This window comes from Humulus lupulus, chromosome 1, assembly GCF_963169125.1.
Source record: "Humulus lupulus chromosome 1, drHumLupu1.1, whole genome shotgun sequence".
Classification (NCBI taxonomy): domain Eukaryota; kingdom Viridiplantae; phylum Streptophyta; class Magnoliopsida; order Rosales; family Cannabaceae; genus Humulus; species Humulus lupulus.
This window is the reverse complement of record NC_084793.1, coordinates 296,382,224-296,405,795: the sequence shown is the minus strand read 5'-3', so window position 1 is coordinate 296,405,795 and position 23,572 is coordinate 296,382,224. Positions and strand designations below refer to the sequence as shown.

The 23,572-nt window shown below is 32.2% G+C and overlaps 2 protein-coding genes across 2 annotated transcripts; one reads left to right on the top strand and one right to left on the bottom strand.

The window, feature by feature from the left end:
• Positions 1 to 883: 883 nt before the first annotated feature.
• LOC133779346 (patatin-like protein 3) lies at positions 884 to 11,154 on the bottom strand (the record flags this gene model as incomplete). The annotated part of the gene is made up of 7 exons (XM_062219320.1): positions 10,973 to 11,154; positions 10,683 to 10,872; positions 10,429 to 10,590; positions 10,008 to 10,313; positions 8,749 to 8,927; positions 8,023 to 8,066; positions 884 to 903 (listed from the first exon to the last, which is right to left on the bottom strand). Coding segments are annotated over exons 1-7 (1,038 nt in total), but the record flags the coding sequence as incomplete, so codon positions are not given.
• Positions 11,155 to 14,665: 3,511 nt separating this feature from the next.
• Positions 14,666 to 16,528, top strand: LOC133779467 (uncharacterized). The gene has a single exon (XM_062219429.1). The coding sequence runs from the start codon at positions 14,666 to 14,668 to the stop codon at positions 16,526 to 16,528; it is 1,863 nt and encodes a 620-aa protein (XP_062075413.1).
• The last annotated feature ends 7,044 nt before the right edge of the window (positions 16,529 to 23,572 follow it).

Genomic DNA, 23,572 nt, shown 5'->3' with positions numbered 1-23,572 from the left:
ACCTCACCGGTTTCCCTTGCATGTCATCCCAAAGGGCACTCCCGGGTAAAACACCAGCTCGGATGGCCATCAAGTGCCCACTGTCATCCACGTCACGAGCTCGGGCGACCTCTAGATTAAATCTTGTCAGGTAGCTCTTCAGTGTTTCACCCGGTTGTTGTCGGACGTTAGTCAAAGTGGATGCTTCGGGTCTGACTCCCATCATAGCTCGGAACTGCTTCTTGAAGTCTCTAGACAATTGATCCCACGAAGTTATAGAATGTCTCTTGTACTTCTCGAACCAACTCTTGGCAGGTCCGGCCAATGATGTCGGAAACAACATGCATCTGAGCTCGTAACTCACGTTACTAGCTCTCATGATAGTATTGAATGTACTCAGGTGGCTGCATGGGTCGGTTTTTCCTTCAAACGCTGGGACGTGAGGAATCCGGAACCCTTGAGGGAACTGAGTGTTAGAAATATTGGGAGCAAACGGCTCGAGCTCCTCATCAGAGTCCTCATATCGACCGTTCCCTCATTCATTCTTCAAAAGCCTAAAGGCTTTTTCGAGCTGATCAATCCTTTCTTGTACTGGGTCCTTAGGCGGTGTCTGGAATTGCCGATCATTAATCGCGATCCCAGGCTCGCGTCTCCGTGAGGGATCTCTACGCCCATTTAGGTGATTCCTTAGGTCCAGATTCGTCTGATCTCCCTTCCCCCTGCTCTGATTCAGATGATTCCGCAGGTCGGGATGGGTCTTGCGGCTTCCAGTATTTTTACGACCTCGGTCGCGTTTACTGACGGACCTGATTTCTCCAGACTCGTCACTGGTGAAACTTATTGATCGGTCATTTCGTGGTGAATCCTTTCTATGTCGCCTTGTCTCCGCAGTGCGAGACCGGGACGTCTGACTTCTCTCAGATTGTGCGCCTCTCCGCTCCTGGAAAGTCTCCCTGTGTCCTTGCCTATCCCCCGTACGCCCTTGACCCTGATTTTGAACAGGTTGAGCGTTTCTACGGGGAGGTGAAGGATATCTTATGGGAGACGGTGGGAACCGTATAGGTGACGGTGGTTGTCTTCCTTGCTTCGGCCTAGAGGGCCCAGAATTTGCCCGAGATGGGCCAGTTGCGTTTGGTGCACTACCAGGAACCTGAGTCCGAGCCTCGGTAGGAGCTCGGTTATTCTCAGTTCCTGCAGGTGCTTCCGCAGGTATATTAGGCGGGACCCGAGCCCGGGTACTCCTCTGAGGCCTAGAAGGGGCGGATGGCTCTGCTGGTGTTGGAGGTTGTGCCGGCCTCCTTGTGGCAGCATTTTTTCGTGGACGTCCACGGGGCCTCCGGGGAGGAACGTGCACGTCCCTTGGAAGAGGGACTTGGTCTTCGCGCGAAGGCGGGGGCTGAGCCACCTGCGCCTCTGCGGCTATCCTAGTCAACTCCTTGTTACGTTTGTTGGCTTCTGCCAACAACTGTTTCAGCTGCCGATTCTCCGATTCTACAATAGGGACATAACGTTCAGGGTTATAGTAGATGTCCTTATCCCTTGGTTGTGGAGGTGGCCCCCGGGAATCGGAGGACCCTCTCCTTTCATCAGCGTCCGGGTTCTCCATTGGCTGTTTTCCAGGACGCCTTGGGTAATTTTCTTCAGGAGTGTTCTGATTGTTTGCAGCCATGAATTTCTCAGGGATGAATGCTTAAGGCTCTCAATGAAAGCACCAAACTGTTGACGTCGTTTTTCGTCAACAGATAAAAGAATAGAGCACGTAAACAATTTAAGACAATGGCCAAAAATAAACAAACGAATCAAACACGGTTTTTTACGTGGTTCAGCAGTTAAATCTGCCTAGTCCACGAGTCACTGTTATTTACCTCAAGATTATCTCTGAACAAGAATTCTCCAGAGTTTTCTCTCAAGGATCAGAATTTCGGTCCTTTACAATGGTGCATGCCTTCTCTATTTATAGAGAAGGATGAAGAATACTATCCCACATATTTTGGGTAGTTACTCTTTTGTGAATACAAATAAATGGCTTTAAATGCCAATAATCAGATATTAAAGGAAACGTCCCCCAAAGATCAGGGGGCGTATAACTGTATTAAATAATATCCCACAATTCTTGGGGATTTACATCAATTAATGAAGACTACATCTCATAGTGATTATACTTGTGGATACTCAAGGTGGTTATGGCGTATCTTCAAGTCTCCAACATTTCTGGTCTCATGTCATTGCGCGAGATGGGATATCGAGCTCAAGAACCATGCTCCGAAGTTCCTGAAGATGAAGGTGATCTCGGAACTTCCTTTCGAGATCGAGGTCATTTCGAGGTCACCGCATTCGAAATCATACATCATACTTTGCAGGCTCGACTTACAACCCTAGATCACTAATCCTCACGAGACCATTTGTTGCGAACTCAGCTTTCGAGGTCATATTTACTATGGCTCGAAATCTGGGTATAACAAATTAAACAATACATATATATAATTTATTTAAGTATGGAATAAGTATTAAAAAAATATACACTTATTAATATTATATATATTATAATTTTTTAAATATAAATAAATAAATTATTAATAATTAACAAAAAATTAATTTAATTTTTATAAATAAGAAAATAATTTGATTTAATAGTATTTGTGATTTAAAATAAAATAACTTATAAAACACTGTTAGAGCATCTCTTTAATACTTTTTTAAATAACATGGCACGTCGGTTGGTTGAGAAATGACTTCTCATGTGACATAGTAAGTCAATTGTGTGGGAAATGACTTCTCACGTGACATGGTAAGTCGGTTATGTGGGAACATACTTATTATGTAAGCATCATAGAATAAATTAAAATTTTAATTAAATTATATCTTTAAAAATTTAAAAATTAAATTGAATAAATACATATTTATAAATATTAGAAAAATTAAATTAAATAAGCTGGAGATTTATAATTTGAAAATAAAATATCAATATATTAAAATTATATATTTTTTAATTTTAACATCATAGGTCGGTTCTAGAACAAACTTATCTTGTTGCTTCATAGGTCGGTTGCTAATAGACCGACTTACTATGTTAAAATTAGTGAAAATTACATATTATATGGGAATTTTAATAGATTGTGCAAAAATATGGTTTTTTTTTCAAGAAAAGTTAATCTATGGCTTTTTTATTTTAATTTCACTTTTATGGGTTTAGTTTCCCATATTTTTGTAATAAAAATTTGTTTATGCCATATTTTCACTCTTAATCAAGTTTTATGAATTTGGAAGGGTATGTTTGTAATTTAATTATTTTTTTTAGCTTATTTGATTATTTTTTTATAATAATTTTATATAACTATTTTTATATTAAATTTTTCCATGGTTGTTTTGCAAATTTTTTTTTTTGTAATATGAATTGTGTTTATTATTATTTTTTATTTATTGTAAATATTTTTTTTCCTTTTTTTTAGGTTGTAATTTTTTTTTTCAAATTCTGGGTAGGGTAACCAGTTACTTGATTGATCTTAAAAAAAAATCTTAGAGCTAGGTTAAATAACATGCACCAGGAGGGGTAACCAGTTATTCTGAGATGGGTAACTTTCTGCCATAATAGAGGTAACCAGTTACCTAAGAGGGGTGACGAGTTACTTATATTAAATATGAAAAGAAACATCAAATTTGAAGGAAAAAAATGAAGAACACTTCATTAAAAAAGGAAGAATAAGTAACTATGATTTTAGTAACATAAGTAACTAGTTACCATAAAGAAACCATAAATATACACACACTAGAACGTGAAAGTAACCAGTTACCCTCATAAATATACACACAAAGAATGTGAAGGTAACCAATTACCCATTCACGTTTTCAGATTTTTATTAGTTTTCTTTCCAAATTTTGGTATTCCTATAAGTGTTACATTAAAAAGAAAATGCTGAAAAAATTTATTTGAATTTTTTTTACATATAGTGGAAAAAATATAAAAAAAATTACAATAATAAAAGATAATAAATAAAAAAAAAATAGTAGAATAATTATGTAATGTTAAATAATATGTGTGAAAAAAAAGAAAAAAAAATAGAATGAGAAAAGAATAAGTACAAAAATAAAAAAAAAATATGAAAAAAAAAACAAAAGAAATGATGAATGAAAAAAAAAATAGATGAATAAATAAGAATGAAAAGAAGAAGAAGAAAAATAATGGAAAAATGAAAAAAAAAAATGAATGAAAAAATTGGTAGAAAAAAATGAAAAAAAATGGAAGAAGAAAAAAAAGCTCATATGTGTGAAAAAAGAAAAAAAAATTAAAGGAGAAAATAATAAACACAAAAATGAAGAAAAAATAAAATGAAAAAAAAAACTGAAAAATATGAAAAAAGAACAAAACAATACAAATGAAAGAAAAAAAAAAGATAAATGAATAAAAATGAAAAAAAATAGTACCCTCATTTTGCTCATTTGTTTTGATTAATTTTGATTTCCAATATGGGATTAGTTTTCTTAATTAAATTTTCCCATACAAATTAAAGAAAGTTAAACTCCTATATTTTTGCACATTGATGGCTAAGAAGCCATATTTTTTAAAAATTCCCTTAAAATTAAGGCATAAAAAATAAAAACCAAAATAAATTTGAAGTAACCGCGCATAGTTATCTTCTTCACTGTACACCTCGCACGACAGTCTTCTTCTTCATTCGGCCAGCGACCCAAACGGCAGCAGCTCTCCCTCCTTAACTCCGATCACGACAGCGACATCCTCCTTCCATCGTTCACCAGTGGTCACAAGTCTATTTATTCATATATATATATATATATATATCGGGGTCGATCTCTGGGTGTTGATGAAGAACAGATTGTCCAGATGAGGCCTTCCCTCACCACAAGATCGTCTTCCAATATTCCTGATGAGAAACCATGAACTTACAAAAATATGTAGTAATAATATTATATTTATTTATAAAAAAAATGAAAAAAGAATTTTGATCCGAAATGGAGGGAAAAGTAGTAAAGAAGTAGTTTTGCAAAGTTATCGATTCAGTATGTACGCAAAGTTGACTATTCTTTCTGCTAATGGCTCAGCATCTACGGTAGACATTTGTGCTGACTATGACAAAGTTAGAGGATTTCTGGCACGGTCCGTACTCCCTTTCTTGATTCAAGAAATCAATGAGAAAAATGTTTTTTATTTTATTTTTAATTTGTATTTATGTTTATTTAATCACAATAATATTAATTTTGTTTTCTTGCAGGGTCTGTTTAAGATTCTATCTCTGTCTTGGACAGTTGAGCTTGATGAAGATCATAGTTCTGAAAATTTTGGTATAGGAACATCGTTGAATATTTTATTGGTTGATTCAGAAACTGGCAAGGCTTTTGGTGGAGTTGCACAGATACTAGTAGCTGCTACATCTATTAAGGTGACATTTTTTCAAATGATTTCTGTTTTTGTTTTTGAGAATTTAAATATAAAAAAAAAAAAAAAGTTGGAAGTTTTCACAATAGTTGCTGAACTTATAATGAAATCATATACAATATATATATATAGATAGGTGAAATATTGGAAGAATTAATTGACAGTGATATACCCCTTAATATCATATCATCAAGATCTTATGTTGAAATATAATCAATGTGATCTAAAGAGAGAACCTAGATCGCTAGCTATATAGTCAAATTTGTAAAGAGATAATCACTTGGTTGGAGTCGGTAGGTTTAATACCAGAAAGCCCAAAACATCACCAGATAAAGGGTAAGGCATATTAGAGCATCGTCAGATTACAATAATAAATTTAATGCTTTATACACGAGAAAACAAAACAAAATATTGATACTAATTTAAAATGACTTAAAACACTATTATGGAAAACTGGAAATTTAACTAAACTGATGGTAGTTTCAAAGCTATATATAACAAAAGTTACTTTTTTCAATAGAAAAGATTTTATAGAATTCAGAGTAGAACTTTTGGTTTGGATAATATGGAAATAACAAAACAAGATGACAAAACCAACTTTGAAAAGAGGAATCACATTGAAATTGTTGGTTTCTCTTTGATGATATGTAGTAAGAAGCTTATGAGCTCATATAGATATAACAATCAATCAGTCTTCGTCATTTTGTTTTCATTTTGCTCTGTTTTACTCTGACTATTTTAAAGATGGTATCAATGTAGACAATAATACCATATTCTTTCCTCTAGTACCATTTCTTAATCACTTTCTAATAGTACAGAATGGAAATTGAAAATAACTACATAATCTCTTAGTTCTACATGTATAAACTTTGTGGTTAATCAATGTAGATAAACTACCATATTATCACCTCTGATAAAATCCTTCAGAAGCCTTGTTTTACAAATCATAGTGTAAAATAGAGGAAAATGAATTAAATGAGAAGCTTTCTTATTGATTGATGAAGAATATTACAAAGAGATGTATATATTGCTACAACATGTAACAAATAGTAATAAGAAGTAATACAACTAACTAATTGAAAGCTAAGACTAACAACTAGCTGAAGTCAATTGCCATATCATAAGAGGTAAGTTTTTTACTTTTAGTATTTTGTTAGTGAATATATATAATATTAATAATGAAATGTTTTGTGTTTCTGTTAGAAAACATTGGATACTTATAATAATTGATTTTGATCACCAATTGTGCTATTTCTTGGATTCTCTTCACAATTTTTCACGTGATGAAATCAAATCTCTCGTTTTTTGGTAAAAATCTAACAAATTAACTATATACTCTTAAATTCATTTAAAAATTAACAACATCTAAATGTTTATGTTTTTATTGCTTAGTGTCTTTCAACATTTGCGCACAAATAATGCGAAAACTAAGGAAGTCGCGTGGAGAACTGTTAAGTGTCCTCGTCAACCATTTCAATTAGTACAATGTGAATTCTATGTTATGAGGATGATGAAAGACTTCATGACAAATGAGTTTTCAATGCGATGACTAACTAGTAATGTAAGTGAAAATATTCATTATTAAAGTTCTAGCTTTACCTCAAGATTAAGTATATTAATTCAACTCATGCAATGAATTTTTTTTTAGTGTGGCGGGAAGAACTCTTACACAAAGGATAAGATCAATGAAGTGTGTGAAAACTGGGCACAATACGTCATGGATTTGATTAGTACTACATAGGTCCACTCCCTTTTGTTAACTTAGACCTTTAAGGAGATACACTTACAATGTTAACTTAGACTTTCTTGAAGATATACACACTTTTGTTGTCTAACTATAGTTTACAATGCTTATATGAGTCATTTTGTAATTAACTTCAGACTCGTTATTTTGGATACTTAGTTCAAATTCTAGTATTTTATATTACTATGATATCTATTTTGTTTTGTTCGATTTTTTTGTATAGAAAGCATGATTTGTTTTGGGCATAATACACTTTATAATAAAAAAACACCATAAGTCGGTTCTACTAAAACAGACAATAGATTTCTACATGACAAGTCAGTTGGGAACCGACTTATCATGTTTTACACCAGAGGTCGGTGTGCCACACTGACCTACCATGATTTACACCAAAGGTCGGTTTCTGACCGACCTACCTTGTTTTACACTAGAAGTCGGTGTGCAATCGACCTACCATGTCTTATACTAGAAGTCGGTTTGGCGCCAACTGACCTACCGTGTTTTTACATCATAAGTCACTACATGGGAAGTCGGTTCCTAACCAAATTATGAACGTTCAGAAGTCGGTTTTTAACTGACTTATCATGTAATTTTTGTAGTAGTGAGAGGTCTTAATGAATCATTATTTCTCATTTTATATCGTTTTATTGGCTTATTGTTGTTGACCAAATCCCTGGTCAACACAAACCATATTAGATAATAGAACTTACTTACTAAACAACAACAAGAAGAACAATTGTTTTTTGTCCGAAAGTAAAGTATTAAATCATACACACATAAAAGTGATAATAATAATAATAATCCCAAATTCGTAATTAAAACCAACAAGAGAATGATGAAGAGCTTTATTGTGTCCCTCTGATCAATTTGATGAGGCGCTTATTATAATTCTAGAAGCCTTTTGCATTGCATTTTCGGAGCCTTCTTTCGTCCGAAAGTAGCTTTGCAAACCTGTAATAACCACACACACACATATATATATATATATATATTTATATGGTTACAATTAAGTAACGATCCATATTATAACAATACAAAATTATAAAGATGGACCACGCATATAATGTTGGCAATTTTTATATTGTGCGCAACATATGCTAGAAGTACACATGAGCTTGCTATTTAAGTGAATCTGAAACCTACTTGAGTGATCTAATACAACTTTTATTAAGATGTGCATAAAAACCACATTTAAGTAACTTTTATTATCAAATATATCAATTAATAATGGACTAATTACATTCGACATTAAAGAAGAATAAAAGTGTAAAGTGGTTAAGGCACATTTGACCCTTTTTTTACTCATCTGAGGCAAACGAATATTCAAACCATCTTCCCAAGAAGATTGTAGTCTTGTCTTTAGTGAAAAACCAATCACGAATACGGTTGAATGATCAGGTTTGATTCCCATATTTATTAATGTTTCATATACCATGATCATTTAGTTTAACATGAGATCCTAAGATTGCACATTCACGTTTATATTTTCTCTAGGCTTATGTGTATGTTGTTAGGGTATAAAACAGATTTTAATTTGTTTGTAATAAAATGTTTATGTGATTTAATCTATTATATAATATAAATAAACATATATCATGAGGAAGTTGAAATAAATATTATTGGAGTTTTAAACCTTTTGAGTTCATCCTCGTTGGTACTGCCGGAGTTTTCTATTGGTTCGTAAAGACCGGTGGCCAAGTTAATGCGTGAAAGTGGTTTTTTGAGGAGCTTCTTGCCAACCATCACTAGATTGTTCAAGTTCGATTTTGTTGATATGTCTACCGAAGACAGCTCCCCTGTCAGGGTGTCATCCTACATATATATATATATACATACATGCATACACATTTTCCAATATCAATATAGGTTATATATCATCAAGAGAGTATAAGAAAGTCTACGAAATATAACTGTCAATAATGATAAATATATAAGACTATAAGTGAATCCAATCAAATACGTAAATATATAAATCCTAACATAGTGTACTATAGAACATATATATATACATATATACACATCTCATTTGATTTTCATTTTCATTTTTCTTTTGACAAAATCTCAATCGATTTTTTAATCCTTCAAGCAATCTTGAAGAATATTATATACACAGGGTCGTCGGACGACTCGGCTTCCCTCGTTTCTATGTAATTTATAAAAAAATCGAATAAATATATTTTTGTCCTCCTATAAAATATGAATCAACAAAGTCAACTTCAAAGGCTAATTTATTATTTTTCAAAGAAAAAAATCTTACTCAATCTATATATAAATTAAATGTATAATTTATTTTATAATATATAATTTTTTAGGGAGCTTATACGATAGTGGCACTATTTTTGCCCTGCCTGATGGTAGCGAAAAATTATAATATAATTTTTTTATATGACGGTGTACATGATAGTTATAACACGCATTTTACTAATTTTTAAAAAAAAATCAAAATAATTAAAAGTGCTGAAATTAAAGTTTGAAACAGTCTATTTACAAGGATATAAAAAAACTAGTCACGAGTATAATTGATTGTTTGAGCCTGATTTTGACACTATAAATATGATAAATTTTTCAAAAATTTATGAGATGTCTGCTATTGCTATATGAATACAATATATATTCTGATATAAAAAAAATTTTGATTACAATTTCTACCTGTATCAAATAAAAAAATCACAACTGGTAGGGTAGGAGTAAAAATAATGCAACTACCAAAACTTCATTTCTAGAGAGTGTCGTCACTCATTATATATATATATATGTATAGCTAACCCTGAAAATATATTTCATTATTTTACAAAATATATGGTAGGTACGTATTTATATATAGGATAAGACAAAATGTTTGGTTTTAAAAATAAAGAAATTGTAAATAAATAGATGAAAGTATAAACTTACATCAATTCGGAGATGGTTACGGTCACAACCTAATGCATTAAAAAACACAGAGTTGTGGTAATTAACCATATCAACACTTGCTTCAGAGTAAACATCGATTAAAGGAGATGATCCATTGTAAAACATCCATGAAGAAGCTCCCCACGTGGTCGAAAGTTTAGCATTGTACTTCTGCTCAGTCTTGTTCGAACCCGTTCCCAATGAGATCACCAAAAAACGAGTGAAATCCAAAGGCTTATGATTCAAGCCCAAGCTCGAATTGTTTTTCGCTATTTGTCTCGTCATTTCACTTATGGCAAGGAAAGACTGAAAATAACAACAACAACAACAATAATAATAATAATAATAATAATAATAATAATAATACAACAACAATAATGATCCTGAATAATCTAGCTAATAAATTAGTAATCTTGATTACCGGATTATTAGCAGCCACACCACCATCAATGAGATTAAATTCTTCAGTCTTTCCATCCTTATCTTGGTTTGTGAAATAGTGAGAAGGAAGGTATGTTGGAGCTGCAGACGTCGCTATAGCAATGTCCGCCAGAGGAGCGTCCATGGATGAGCTTGCTGGTGCCTATATATATATATAAGGACATTTGATGTTATATAATAAGAATTCATGTTTTTGTTATAAGTTATATATATATATATATATATATATATTACCTGATAAGAGGAAAATATAGTAGGTTGGAGCTTCTTGATGTCGAATGCAGGAATGACTATGTTAGTCAAAGTTTGATGCAACCTCGTTGTTCCCAGCAGTTTATGGACCAAGTTATGAAGATATTTTCCATCGTATTTTGGTCCCGTTGCATTTTGAACCGGCTCAATAATTGAACCATCTAATGTGCCCCTGGATATAAATATATTAATCAATGCCAAAAATAATAATTATAGTTTGGAAGATGTATATTAATATATGAGAATAATAATTAAATTATTATGATACGTACCTTGATTGAGGGAAAATATTTGGAGAGTGCTCGAGGTAAAATGGGACAATCTGTTTCGCAGAATACAAAGGGCGTTTTTGGGTATTGGGAGCAGTTAACATGGCTGTAATAAGGCCCCCTGTGCTTGTTCCCGACATTACATCAAAGTAATCTGCAAGACGTGCCTCTGGGCCATCTAGTGCCTTAACATATTTATGATATTAATTACAATTATTAGTACACCGTTTGATATATATGAATAATATAATATATAGACATTAATAGTCAAGTCTTACTTGAAGTTGAGATTCAAGGTAGTCAAGAATAACACCAGGGATGATTCCTCTAATTCCACCTCCATCAACACTAAGAATTGTGACGAGTCTTCCATACTTTGGATGTTCTATGGTTGAGGATGATGATGATGTTGCTGTGGCCATTTGAGTGCTTTTGTTGATGAATTTAAAAAGAGAAAAAAGAAAAGGAGTAGAGAGCTCAGGGACTACTACGTTATAATAAATAAAAAATCTTCAAGAGAAGCTTTTGGGTTGTGAGATACTACATATCAAGTATCAATCCTATTTATACTATTCTTGCTAATTAATAAATTGGAAACGAATGATTATAATAATCAGTCAAGAAATGAATATATTTCAACTACTCCCTCATAATAAGTAATATATATATATATATATATATATATGAATACTTTAGTAGAGCGCATGTGGTGAGAGTTAAAAATATTTGCTTGCGGCAAGCACAATATTTGGTGATCATATCTGTAAATGATAACATTTTAAGACTTATCTTATAAAAATATTTACGTACGTAATGTGTTGTTAAAACAGTCTGTCCGCCTCTAACATTGATTATTGTGTGACTTGGCCTATTCTAATTTTCCAAGTCATAAATATTAAGAAAAAACTTAAAATAGAAAAATAATTCAAAATATTTATTTTCAGTTAATGACAAACTAATTAAAAAAATTAATATCAAACTATAAGTCATTAATTTGATTAAAATGGAATACATGTTATACTGTTTTTATTCGTTTGTCTTTCTCCTCGTGCAATATGCATTTTAGAATATTATCATGAATAATGAAAACGTCAATAATAAAGTAATATATATATATATATATATATATATTTTAATGAAATGTATTCTTCTCGTGTGTATATATTATGATGAAATGGACAACCAAGTTCCATCTAATTCTTTTAAATTATTCTTTTAAAGTATGCGTGAATATATTTAGGAGATTTTCTTTCTCAAAGAACAAAAATATATAATTATGTCAAATCTTTTATTATAGTTATGTATTTTTTATTTAGAATTTAATTTTTTTATTTTTTATTTTTATTTTTCGTTCAATAATTTATTATTTTTTCAGTTTTTTTCTCACTTATTGTTTTCATTTTTTTCTACTAATTTTTTCCTACATCTTTTTTTTCTTTCCATTCTTCCATTCTTTTTTTTTATTTTTATTCATTTATCTTTTTTTTTCTTTCATTTGTGTTGTTTTATTTATTTTTTCATTTTTCTTTCACTTTTTATTTTTTCCTTCTATTTTTTCTTTAATTTTGTATTTATTATTCTTTTCTCAGTCCATTTTTCATTCTTTTTTTCACACTCATGAGCTTTTCTTTTCTTCCTCATTTTTTTTCTTTTTTTTTTCCTTTTTTTCTATCAATTTTTTCCTTTATCTTTCTTATTTCTTTCTATTTTCCATTATTTTTATTTTTTTCTTCTTTTCATTTTTATTCTTTCATCATTTCTTTTATTTTGTTTTTTTTCTTCATATTTTTTTTACTTTTCTTTCCTCTGTTTTTTTTCTTCATTTCTTTCCTTCTATTTTTTCTTATTTTTTGTACTTATTCTTTTTTCCTTCCTTCTTTCTTTTTTTTTTCTCACATATATTTTAACATCACATAATTATTTTACTATTTTATTATTTATGATCTTTTATTACTGCATTTGTTTTTTTTATATAGTTTTTTCCACTACATGTAAAAAAATTCAAATTGATTTTTTAAGCGTTTTCTTTTTTACACTACAAGAAATATGGTCTTTAGCGGCGACAAAGCATACACTACAAGAATAACTAATATCACTAACGACACTATCACTGACGGCAAAATGTTGTTAGTAAAAGTCATAGTATCACCAATGACATTTCACTGTCGTCAGTAATACTTTTTTTTTTGGTTAAATAAAACATCACCAACGAAAATTGCAACAATGAGGACAATGTCGTCATTGATAAATTTATCAATGACGACATTGTCCTCATTGATGTTTTCTTCTGTTTTTGAAAATGAACCGTTAAAGAGGCGGGCTTTTTCCCTCTAAAAAGTATTGCCAACGACTTTGTCGTTAATAATGCTCTGCCACGTCGTTAGTGATGTCCAATCACCAACGACTTTGTCCTCATTGATAGTCGTTGGTGAAAATCATTAAAAATCACCTTCTTCAACCCCGAGCCCCCATTTCCTCTTAACATATTTTTATCAATTTTTCAGATCTAAAATCCTCCCTTATCACCTTATCACCGTCCCCTCCCTCTGCCGCCAAGCCCCCCTTATCACCATATCAAGTCCGCCGTCCCCTCCCCTCCCGTCTCCCGTGACTCGCACCACCGCCGCCATCTTCCTCTGCCGCCGTGCTCTCCCTCAACACCACCTTCTCCCTCTCTCGCCGTCCTCTCTTAAACCGCCATCGTCTCCCTCTCCGTGGCATAGATCGGTACGTATCACCACCATGGCATACTAATTTTTTTTTTTATGTATATATATATGTATATTTATATTTTTGTTTGATTTTACAGATATAAAGGGAGCCGACAGAGAATGGGGAATCGCCCCATAAATCACTGTTAGTATTTTTTTCTTTTATCTGTTACAAATTATTACTGTGTTTTATTATCAATGTTAGTATTAATTTTAGTGTAGGTTTAAAAAAATCATATGTAATTTAATTTTGTAAAGTTTTGAAAAAAAATAGATTATATATGATTTTTTTATAATTATTAATTAGTTGTTTAATTATTTCTGCATATATATATGTAATTATTGTGTATCTTGAAATTCTGTGAATCTGTGATGTATTTAGAAATTTTTGTAGTGTTTAGTGCAGGTTTTAAAATTTTTGGATAGGTTAAAAATTAGTTGTTATGTTGCCGAAATTTTAGTGGATTTTTTAGACATTTAAAAAAAATTATGTTAATTAGATAATTTATAATAAGTTAGTAATTTGATAAAAAATTATTGAAAAGTTTAATTTTAAAAAGGATTATTATTTAAATAATTAACAATTTAAAAATTTGATAAAATTAATTTCAGAATTAGTAATTTAAGTAAGAAAATATTATTGCATATTTTCTATAAAAAATAATATTTAATAAAAATAAATAATTAGACAATTAATTTAATAAATCATAAATAATAATTTAAATGATTTAATATTTAATTTTAACATAATAAAATTTTGTGCTAAAAAAAAGATTAATATTATTTTTTAAAATCAATAAATATATTATAAGTTTAATTATTTGAATGTTTCTTTTAGAATTATCTAAATAATATTTAAAATAAAAGTTAAAAAAAAATCATAAAATAACATAAAACACATTTTGTTCAACTTGTACATTAATCATAAAATTTGTACCTCACAAACCAATTTGATTAAAATTAATTTATTTTAAATTTTTGGTAGATGACAATCGATAAGACTTGGGTGACCATGAGAAATCGTAAGGATCCTGCTTACTGGGAAGGTCTCCAAGTCTTTATGGCACTCGCGTCTAAACACAAAGATTGTGACGGAAGAATTTTCTGTCCTTGTGTTAGATGCAAGAATACCAGACTGCATCCTTTAGATACTGTGGAGGCACATATTTTTACCAAGGGGTTTGAAAGCAGTTATGAGAGGTGGACTTACCATGGGGAGCCAGATGAACCAATCGAGGCTAACAATGCCGATGCCGATGAGATGGTTGATGTCATTGAAGATTTCTTTCCTCCTATAAATGACGATGGAAGAGCAACCGACGATGGAATTCAGAGGGGTCAATATTATGATGAGATGTTTGAGGAGATCGAGGCAGAGTTGTACCCTGGTTGCGATTGGATATCCTCCCTCAACTTTGTAGCAAAGTTGATGCACTTAAAAAATTTGGGAAAAATACCAAATTATATCTTTGATGAATTGTTGAAATTGTTGAAGTTTGCATTTCCGAAGGAAAACAAAATCCCTCCAACATTCTATGAGGCGAAGAAGAAACTAAGTAAATTAGGCCTAGGGTATGAATCAATTCATGTGTGCAAGAACAATTGTTGTTTATTTTACAATGAGCATGCATCGAAAGATTTTTGCCCGGTATGTGGGACCAATAGATGGATTAATGAGAACACAAGTGGAAAAAAGATAGCGCATAAGGTGATGCGTTACTTTCCATTAACTCCAAGATTGAAAAGATTATACAGTTCAAGAATTACAGCCAAAGAGATGGTATGGCATCGTACTGGGCGTGTGAAAGAAAATGGTGTTATGCGTCATCTTGTTGATTCCGCCGCGTGGAAAAACTTTGATAGCAGACATCCGGACTTTGCAAGAGATCCACGGAATGTGCGCTTAGGCTTGGCTGCCGATGGATTTAATCCTTTTGGCAACATGAGCTTATCGTATAGTATGTGGCCTGTAGTTTTGGCGAATTATAATTTGCCACCATGGATGTGTATGAAGGATAAAAATTTCTTGTTGACTCTCCTTATTCCCGGACCTAAATCACCTGGTAAAAATATGGACGTATTCTTGAGGCCTTTGGTGGACGAGCTGAAGGAATTGTGGACTAACGGGATTGAGACAAGAGATGCGACAAGCAATTCAATGTTCAAGATGCGTGCAGCTCTTCTTTGGACAATTAATGATTTTCCCGCTTGCAGTAGCTTGTCTGGATGGAGTAGCCAAGGATATAAAGCTTGTCCTACATGCAATGAGGATACTAGTTCTATTCGAGTGATTGGTAAGACCTCTTACGTTGGCCAAAGACGTTTCTTGCCATCCAATCATCGTATGAGAAAGGACCGTGAATTTGATGGAAAAGTTGAAAAGAGGCTTCCTCCAAGACGATTTACTTGTTTAGAGATATTAGAACAAGTGAATGCTATATTAGAACGAGCTCCGGGGAAACAAAAAAGAGGTGAGACTGAAAGTAATTGGAGGAAAAAAAGCATCTTTTATGAACTAGAGTATTGGAGTACCAATGAGATGAAACACAACATAGACGTTATGCATGTGGAGAAGAATGTTTGTGATAGTGTCTTTGGCACCCTCTTGGATAATGACAAGTCTAAAGACACCACCAATGCAAGACAAGATTTGAAAATTATGGGAGTTCGTCAATCCTTATGGATTTACGAAGATGCTCACAAAAGGTTTCTAAAACCCCATGCCCCTTATGTGTTGACTGCTGAAGATAAGCAATTATTTTGTAGATTTTTGAAAGAAGTTAAATTTCCAGATGGGTTTTGTTTGAACTTGAAGAAGAAAGTAACTGACAATAATATTGTTGGATAGAAATCCCATGACTGTCATGTTATCATGCAACGGTTACTTCCTGTTTGTATCGGCAAGTTTTTATCGAAGGAAATATCAACCACCATAATAGAATTGTGTAATTTTTTCAGAATTTTATGTTCTAGGACATTGAATGTAAAAGACATGGAGAAGGCACAAGGAGACCTCATTCAAATTTTATGCAAAATGGAGAGGATTTATCCTCCAGCATTTTTTGATATCATGATACATTTGGTACTACATTTGCCTGAGGAAGCCATATTGGGTGGGCCAGTTTTTATGAGATGGATGTATCAATTTGAAAGGTACATGAAAAAGTTGAAAAATTATGTTAGGAATAAAGCACGCCCAGAAGGATCTATTGCTGAAGGATATGTTATAGACGAGGCTTTGACATTTTGCTCCATGTACTTCAAAGGTGTGCATACAAAATTCAATTGTCCTGAGCGCAATGAAGATGCTCCTCTTCTATCTCGGTACCTAACAGTTTTCAAATCTCAATGTCGTCCACTCGGAAAACAAACATTTTTAGTTTGTTATATGTTTTATTTTTAATTAAATTATTTTTTATATTAATTAGTTATAAAAAATGAAATAATTAATTATTTTTATATTAATTAATAATTTTTTTTTTAAAAAAATAACACTAACGACATAGTCGTCATTGATAATATTATCAATGACGACTAAGTCGTCATTGATAGTCAAAAGCATTAAAAAAAATAAAGTTAAATGATCACCAACGACATTGTCGTCAGTGATACTTTTTTTTACCAACGGCTTGTAAAGTCGTCATTGATACTGACTTTCACCAACGAGGTATCACCAACGACCTATCACTAACGACATGTCGCCATTGATAGCCACTACTGACGAAAGAAGCACCCTTCACTGATGTAATTTGTTCTCATTGAAGCCTTTTTTTCTTGTAGTGATGTTTGCCACTGATATCACACCGGGTATTTTTTAAAATTAAAAATATTATTAGTTTGAGACCTGTCGCTGCTAAAAAATTAAAAAATACCCTGGAAAAAATGTGGGAAATGTCCCACCAAACTGAATATATAAGAATATTAGTGGTGACACGTGTCGCCACTAATAGTAACCCCGATATCAGCCCCTGGCTCGACTTCTCCTCCCCCATTTCCCACGTCAATTAAAAGGGTAAAATGATAATTTTATTCCCACTTAATTATGAATCATCAATAGATGATTAATTTGTATGCAATGATTATATCAATAGATTTTTTATGGTTACAATAAAGTATCTTTAATTCTCAAGTGTGCAATCTCATATTTATAGTGGAATAATCATGAGATTAATAAATATGATTATTGAATCAAAGAGTTTTGGTTAATGATCTATTATTTATTGGAGCTTTGAATTATTGGTCCATAGGCCCTCGTGACAGCTCTATCAACACTATTCAAGGTAAGAGTTGATACAAGGGTTAAACTGTGAATGAGCTATTTGAGATAATATTTATTCTTCGAGATAAATATACAATTATGTGATAATTGAAGTTGCACAATTTATTATTTCATTAATGCAATTTTTGAAATTGTGTGGAAATAAAATAAATTGATTTTAATCAATTATTTTATTTAAGTGAGAAAGGATAAATATGGATAGTCAAAATTAGTTTTGATTATTATATTTGTTTAATTAATAATAAGATAATAATGAAAATTCAAATTTTGAATTTTGAATTTCAAAATTCAAGTTGATATCTTTTCCTTAAAAAGATGATACCTTATTTGAATTTCTATTTATTAATTAATTAAAATAAAAATGCATGAAAAATCAAATCCCCTTATTTTAGGGAGGTGTTACATGCATAGGGCTTCCTAGGCTGCCCTATACGTGTATCACTACTGATAGTGATCAGTTATTGGTTTTTTATTTTATTTATTTAATTAATAAAACATTTTGAAAATGATTTTAAAATGGAATGTAAGACTTTGTCTTTAATGATCATTTATTTTATCATGATCAATTTTATTTGATTATGATTATTACGATAATAATACATATATATTCTATATGATAGAAAATAGGGAGAAGCACAATTTTACAAGTAGAATCAGAAAGCTAATCACCTTTTCTAACAAAAGATAAGCCTTTCTCTCTAGCCTATAATCAAGAGTTTCATGTGTTGAGAATACTTTTGATTCAAAAATTTGATTCTTGTTCTCTATGTGCCCACACACATCTTGAGGTGTAGAGAACGTCTTGAAAGATTTTGGTGTGAGTACTCTAGCGATGATAGGAAGATCGAAATATATACGAAAAGATTCAAGGATTCTTGACAGGCTACAAGAGGTAAATCATTTCGTATTATTTTTACATATACATATTTTGATTGATTAAAATATTTCATATTAAAGGATCCTCATATAAAATTGTTTATATGAATTTTTTTTGTTGTATACAATATTACCATTACCGTAATTTTCGCTGCGCACTAGGAACAGTTCTTAACAATTGGTACCAGAGTCATCTTTAATCCTTGCCTATGTTAATTACTATGTGGGTAACATATGAATTTTTATATTATGTGTAATATATGAATGGATGGATGTTTATGTATGAATTATTTATGTTTTTAAGGGTTGGTTTTCATGGTGTTTTTTAGGTTAGGAAAAGTTCTTAAATTTTCTAAATATAAAAAAATTGTGAGCCATTTTGGGGCATAGGAATTTTGTAATTTATTTTTTTATAAATTTATGGATAAAATTATATTATGGCACGAGCCCTGAGCACGAATCCTGAGGCACAAGCCGTTGCCCCTATGCCCACGCCGTGCCTGCACGCCCACGCTGAGCCGCATCCTTGCGCCAAGGTTGTGCCTGCGTGCACCCAGGTCGTGTGCGCCCATGCGCCCAAGACGTGCACGCCTCAGCTAGCCTCCACCCACGACCCTGCCAGCCGCCGTCGGCCTCCCTAGCCGCCGTCCACCATGACACACTCATTAGGGTTTGTGTCATGCAAACCCTAATGGAAATGCAATTATCTATTTGGGCAATTTTAAGAACAATATAATTAAAAGTGTTTTAATTGTAATTTTTGAATTAATTATGGTGAGTCCAAATTCCAATCGGGCCTCAATAACTTGTTGGGTATTAAAACCCAAAGTTTGATTATTTTAAAGTTGTTTAAAATAATTAAAATGTTATTTAATTCACAATGGATAACTAAAATGGTAATGGCCCAACAACTAAAAGAGAAGGCCCAAAGATCAAAGGAATTGCTCTTCATTAGGCCTTAGTTTAATTATTTTTGTGTATTTTTTTGCAAGTGTTGTAATTTTCTAGAAATACCCAAAGCACCCAACTTGCATTTATTTTTATTTATTTATTTGCTTGAACATGATTAAATTGTTTAATACTTTATCATGGATTATAACATGCCATACATATTACCCACACATTACATATTAAGCATGCATTTTTTTTAGAAACATGCTTAGGATTGATTCTATATTTTTATTTGATAACTCATATAATTAATTTAGTCTTAATTAGTTAAGATGGTAAAAAGAATTTAAAGTTGCTTATTTTTTTATTTAATAAAATTGTTTTATTAAATTAAATGATATTATACTTAAAAAGGGCAAAATAAAATTAATCTAGGGCACGATTATTTATTTTGCATAAATGAATTAGTATTTATTAGAATATCATTTGGTAAAATTAATTTAATTAGTTTTACAACCAAATTGAAAAATATTGATTTTGAGAAAAACACATTCTTTTTAAAATATTGAGTGGGAGAGGGAATTATGACACTAAGTCCCATGGTCTCCATTATTGATTGAACACCGAGAGGCATAAGAAGGGTCTCGCATCGCCTCCTTTTGTGGCCTCCCTAAGGAAAAACATTCGAATATGTTTATTTTATCTCAAGGTTGACTTCTCATAAGAGAATAAGATCAGTGATGTATTTCAAGTTTGATTGACCCTACGGCACAATCTTGAGTTAAGTCATTAATCGAAAAATAATGGGTTACACTCCAAAGATGTATCTAGGCTTTCGAGCATGACTAGTACATATTGACCAAACTAACAGTAATTCATAAGTCAAAAGAGAAAAAATAGTTTTTAAGTTTTCCAGAATGATATGCGAAAACCACATGTTTGTCCTGAATGAGGAATGTCTTGAGGTTCTTGCTCTCACTACTGCCAAAACTTCTAGAGAAAAGTATGACAATTGGTTCTTATCTAACAATAAAGCCAAATGTTATATGCTTGCTAGTATGAACGATATGCTCAGAAAGAAGTTTGAAACTGTTAAAACAACTTATGATATTTGAGAATCTCTACAAGGCATGTTTGGCAAGCAATCTGATAAGTGCCGCCATGATGCTACTTGAAGCTTCATGAATATGAAAATGAAGAAAACATTTTTCTCTAGCCTATAATCTAGAGTCTCATGTGTTGAGAATACTTTTGATTCACAAATTTGATTCTTGTTCTCTATCTGCTTACACACATCTTGAGGTGTATTGAACGTCTTGGAAGATCTTGGTGTGAGTACTCTTGCGAGGATAGAAAGATCAAAGTATGTACAAAAAGATTCAAGGATTCTTGATAGGCTGCAAGAGGTAACTCATTTTTTTATTACTTTCACATATACATATTTTAATTGATTAACATATTGCATATTAAAGGGTCCTCATATAAAGTTGTTTATATGAATTTTTTTTTGTTATATACAATACTACCATTACCGCAATTTTCGCTGCGCACTAGTAACAGTTCCTAACAGACCTTAGTGATGATGATAACACCAATCATGTTTCACCAATAGATGTTAATTTGATAAGTGATGTGACAATTGTACTTAGTTATTGTATTTGTGTAAGAAAAACTTTATATTTAAATAATTATATATTTGAAATGTTGAATGATTTATGGATTTTTTATGTTGTGGATGTTTTGGAATTTTATGTGGTCATTACAACTATATATTCGTAAATAATATATATCTGATATTCATACCAACAAAAAAATTTAATCATATTTAGTTCAAAGATATTAGCAGATGTAGCTTCATACCATGGTGGAGATGGTGGTGGTCAAGATCCACCGGATCCTACTACGATCCCATCCAGTTGCGAGTCAGGTATTTTAAAATTTATTATTTACTTATTTCTAATTAAACCTTATTATACAACATACTAAATTATATGATGCACTTATTTAAAACAATACAGTAGCTCCACCAAAGAGAAAAGGCTGTGGGGGAAAAAACTAGACAACAAAAGGCGAGAAGTGGGACATCCACTCCCCATAGTGGTTGGCCCTATCACGTACAAGGTGGTGGGAACCAAATATGCTGCTTTTGTCTGCCTTTTGGGCAGCCAAGTCACATTAGCGGTTCTAGGATATTACAAGGATTGGAAAAGTGGCCCAAAATGGTATAAGGACAATGCCATTAGTAAAGTGAAGGTAAAAATTTTAGAATTTACTTTAATAATAATTGTATTATAATTCCAGCACGATTAACATGTTTTCTCTTGATTGTAGCACATCTATAAAATAGATAGGCGACCAGATTATACCATCCTCATTGACAGTATCGATGCTAAGATGGGTGAAAGATATCGGGATAGGAAAACTAAGTGGAACGCCCACTTCAAAAAGTTCTACAAAGGATAAATGATTGGGACGAAGTCCTAAAGAATCCACCCAAAGATGTAAACGTCGATGAGTGGAAACAAATTTGTGAGTTTTTCAGGAGTCTAGAGTTTATTGCGTGCTCCGTGAAGAACAAAATAAACTGAGACCAAATGAAGTACTCTACAACATGTTGAGATTGGTTAAATATAATTGTTAAGTTGTTTACACGTTGAGGTGCAAAACACTTAACGGTTTTGTTGACGCCGTTTTTCGTCAACTTGAAAATGAGAGCAATTAAACAAGAAGATATTAGAGGAAATGAAAGAAGATGAATACAATAAATTTTTACGTGGTGCAACAGTTAAATCTGCCTAGTCCACGAGTTTGTGTTATTAGCACTTGGGAGTTTTTTGGAAACTTTTTAGAGAATAGTTGCCCAGAGTTTTCTCTCAAGATCTCAGAATTTTGGTCCCCTACAAATGGAGTTTCTTTCTCTATTTATAGAGAAGGTTAGATAATTCATTCCTACATATTTCAGGAAGATATTTTGTGAATCAAATAATATAATGCTATTTAATGTGTTATTCCTATGTACACGAAAACGCCCCATAAAATGTGGGATCGGATAACAAATTAGATAATATCCCTTAAACATTGGGATTTTACAACAATAAATACGTTCATATGTAACCGATTAGCTCAGATACGGAGTTCATTACATCTCTGAGGCTATCCATCAATCACGAGCTCGTCATCTAACTTTGCCTACGCTCAGAACAAGTAACCCTTGACGAAGTCATCTCATTCGAGCTTACACTTCCCGAGCTCGAACCATCTTGTCTGAAGGCAAGAGATGTATCGAGGAAATATATGTATCAAACGATGGTTATTGCAAGCTTTTCAAGGCTTACAGATTCGAGGCTACATGCTCTTTGAGCTTTTCGAGGTCGTTATTTACGACAAGGCAGTCTGACTGAAGGATCATATGACGACCATGCATATTTCGAGCTTATACCTAACGAGCCTAGATTTCTAGATCATAACTTCTCGTGTTCGAAATCTGGGTGTAACATGTTTTCACTTAAAGAGAAGTTAAAACATGAGATTGCGTAGAAGACATATAAAAGTGAATTTTATGTGTCTAAAGTGATACAATGAGGTATCCAAACATTCCCAACAAGTTTGGTAGCATTTGGTGCAATTTTAGGACCATTTGAGTGGTCCAAATTCAGAGAGGGTGGCGACCTCACCTAAATGCGAAGGGCTTCAAAAGCCCTAGTAGGCGATGCATCACCTGGGCAGTCTTTTAGGGTCGTACAATTTACGTAAAATACTCTAAATGATGTATTTTAAATGCTCTAATCCTATTGGTTAGACTAATGATGATGCCTACACTATATATATAGGTTATTAGAGTTGAAA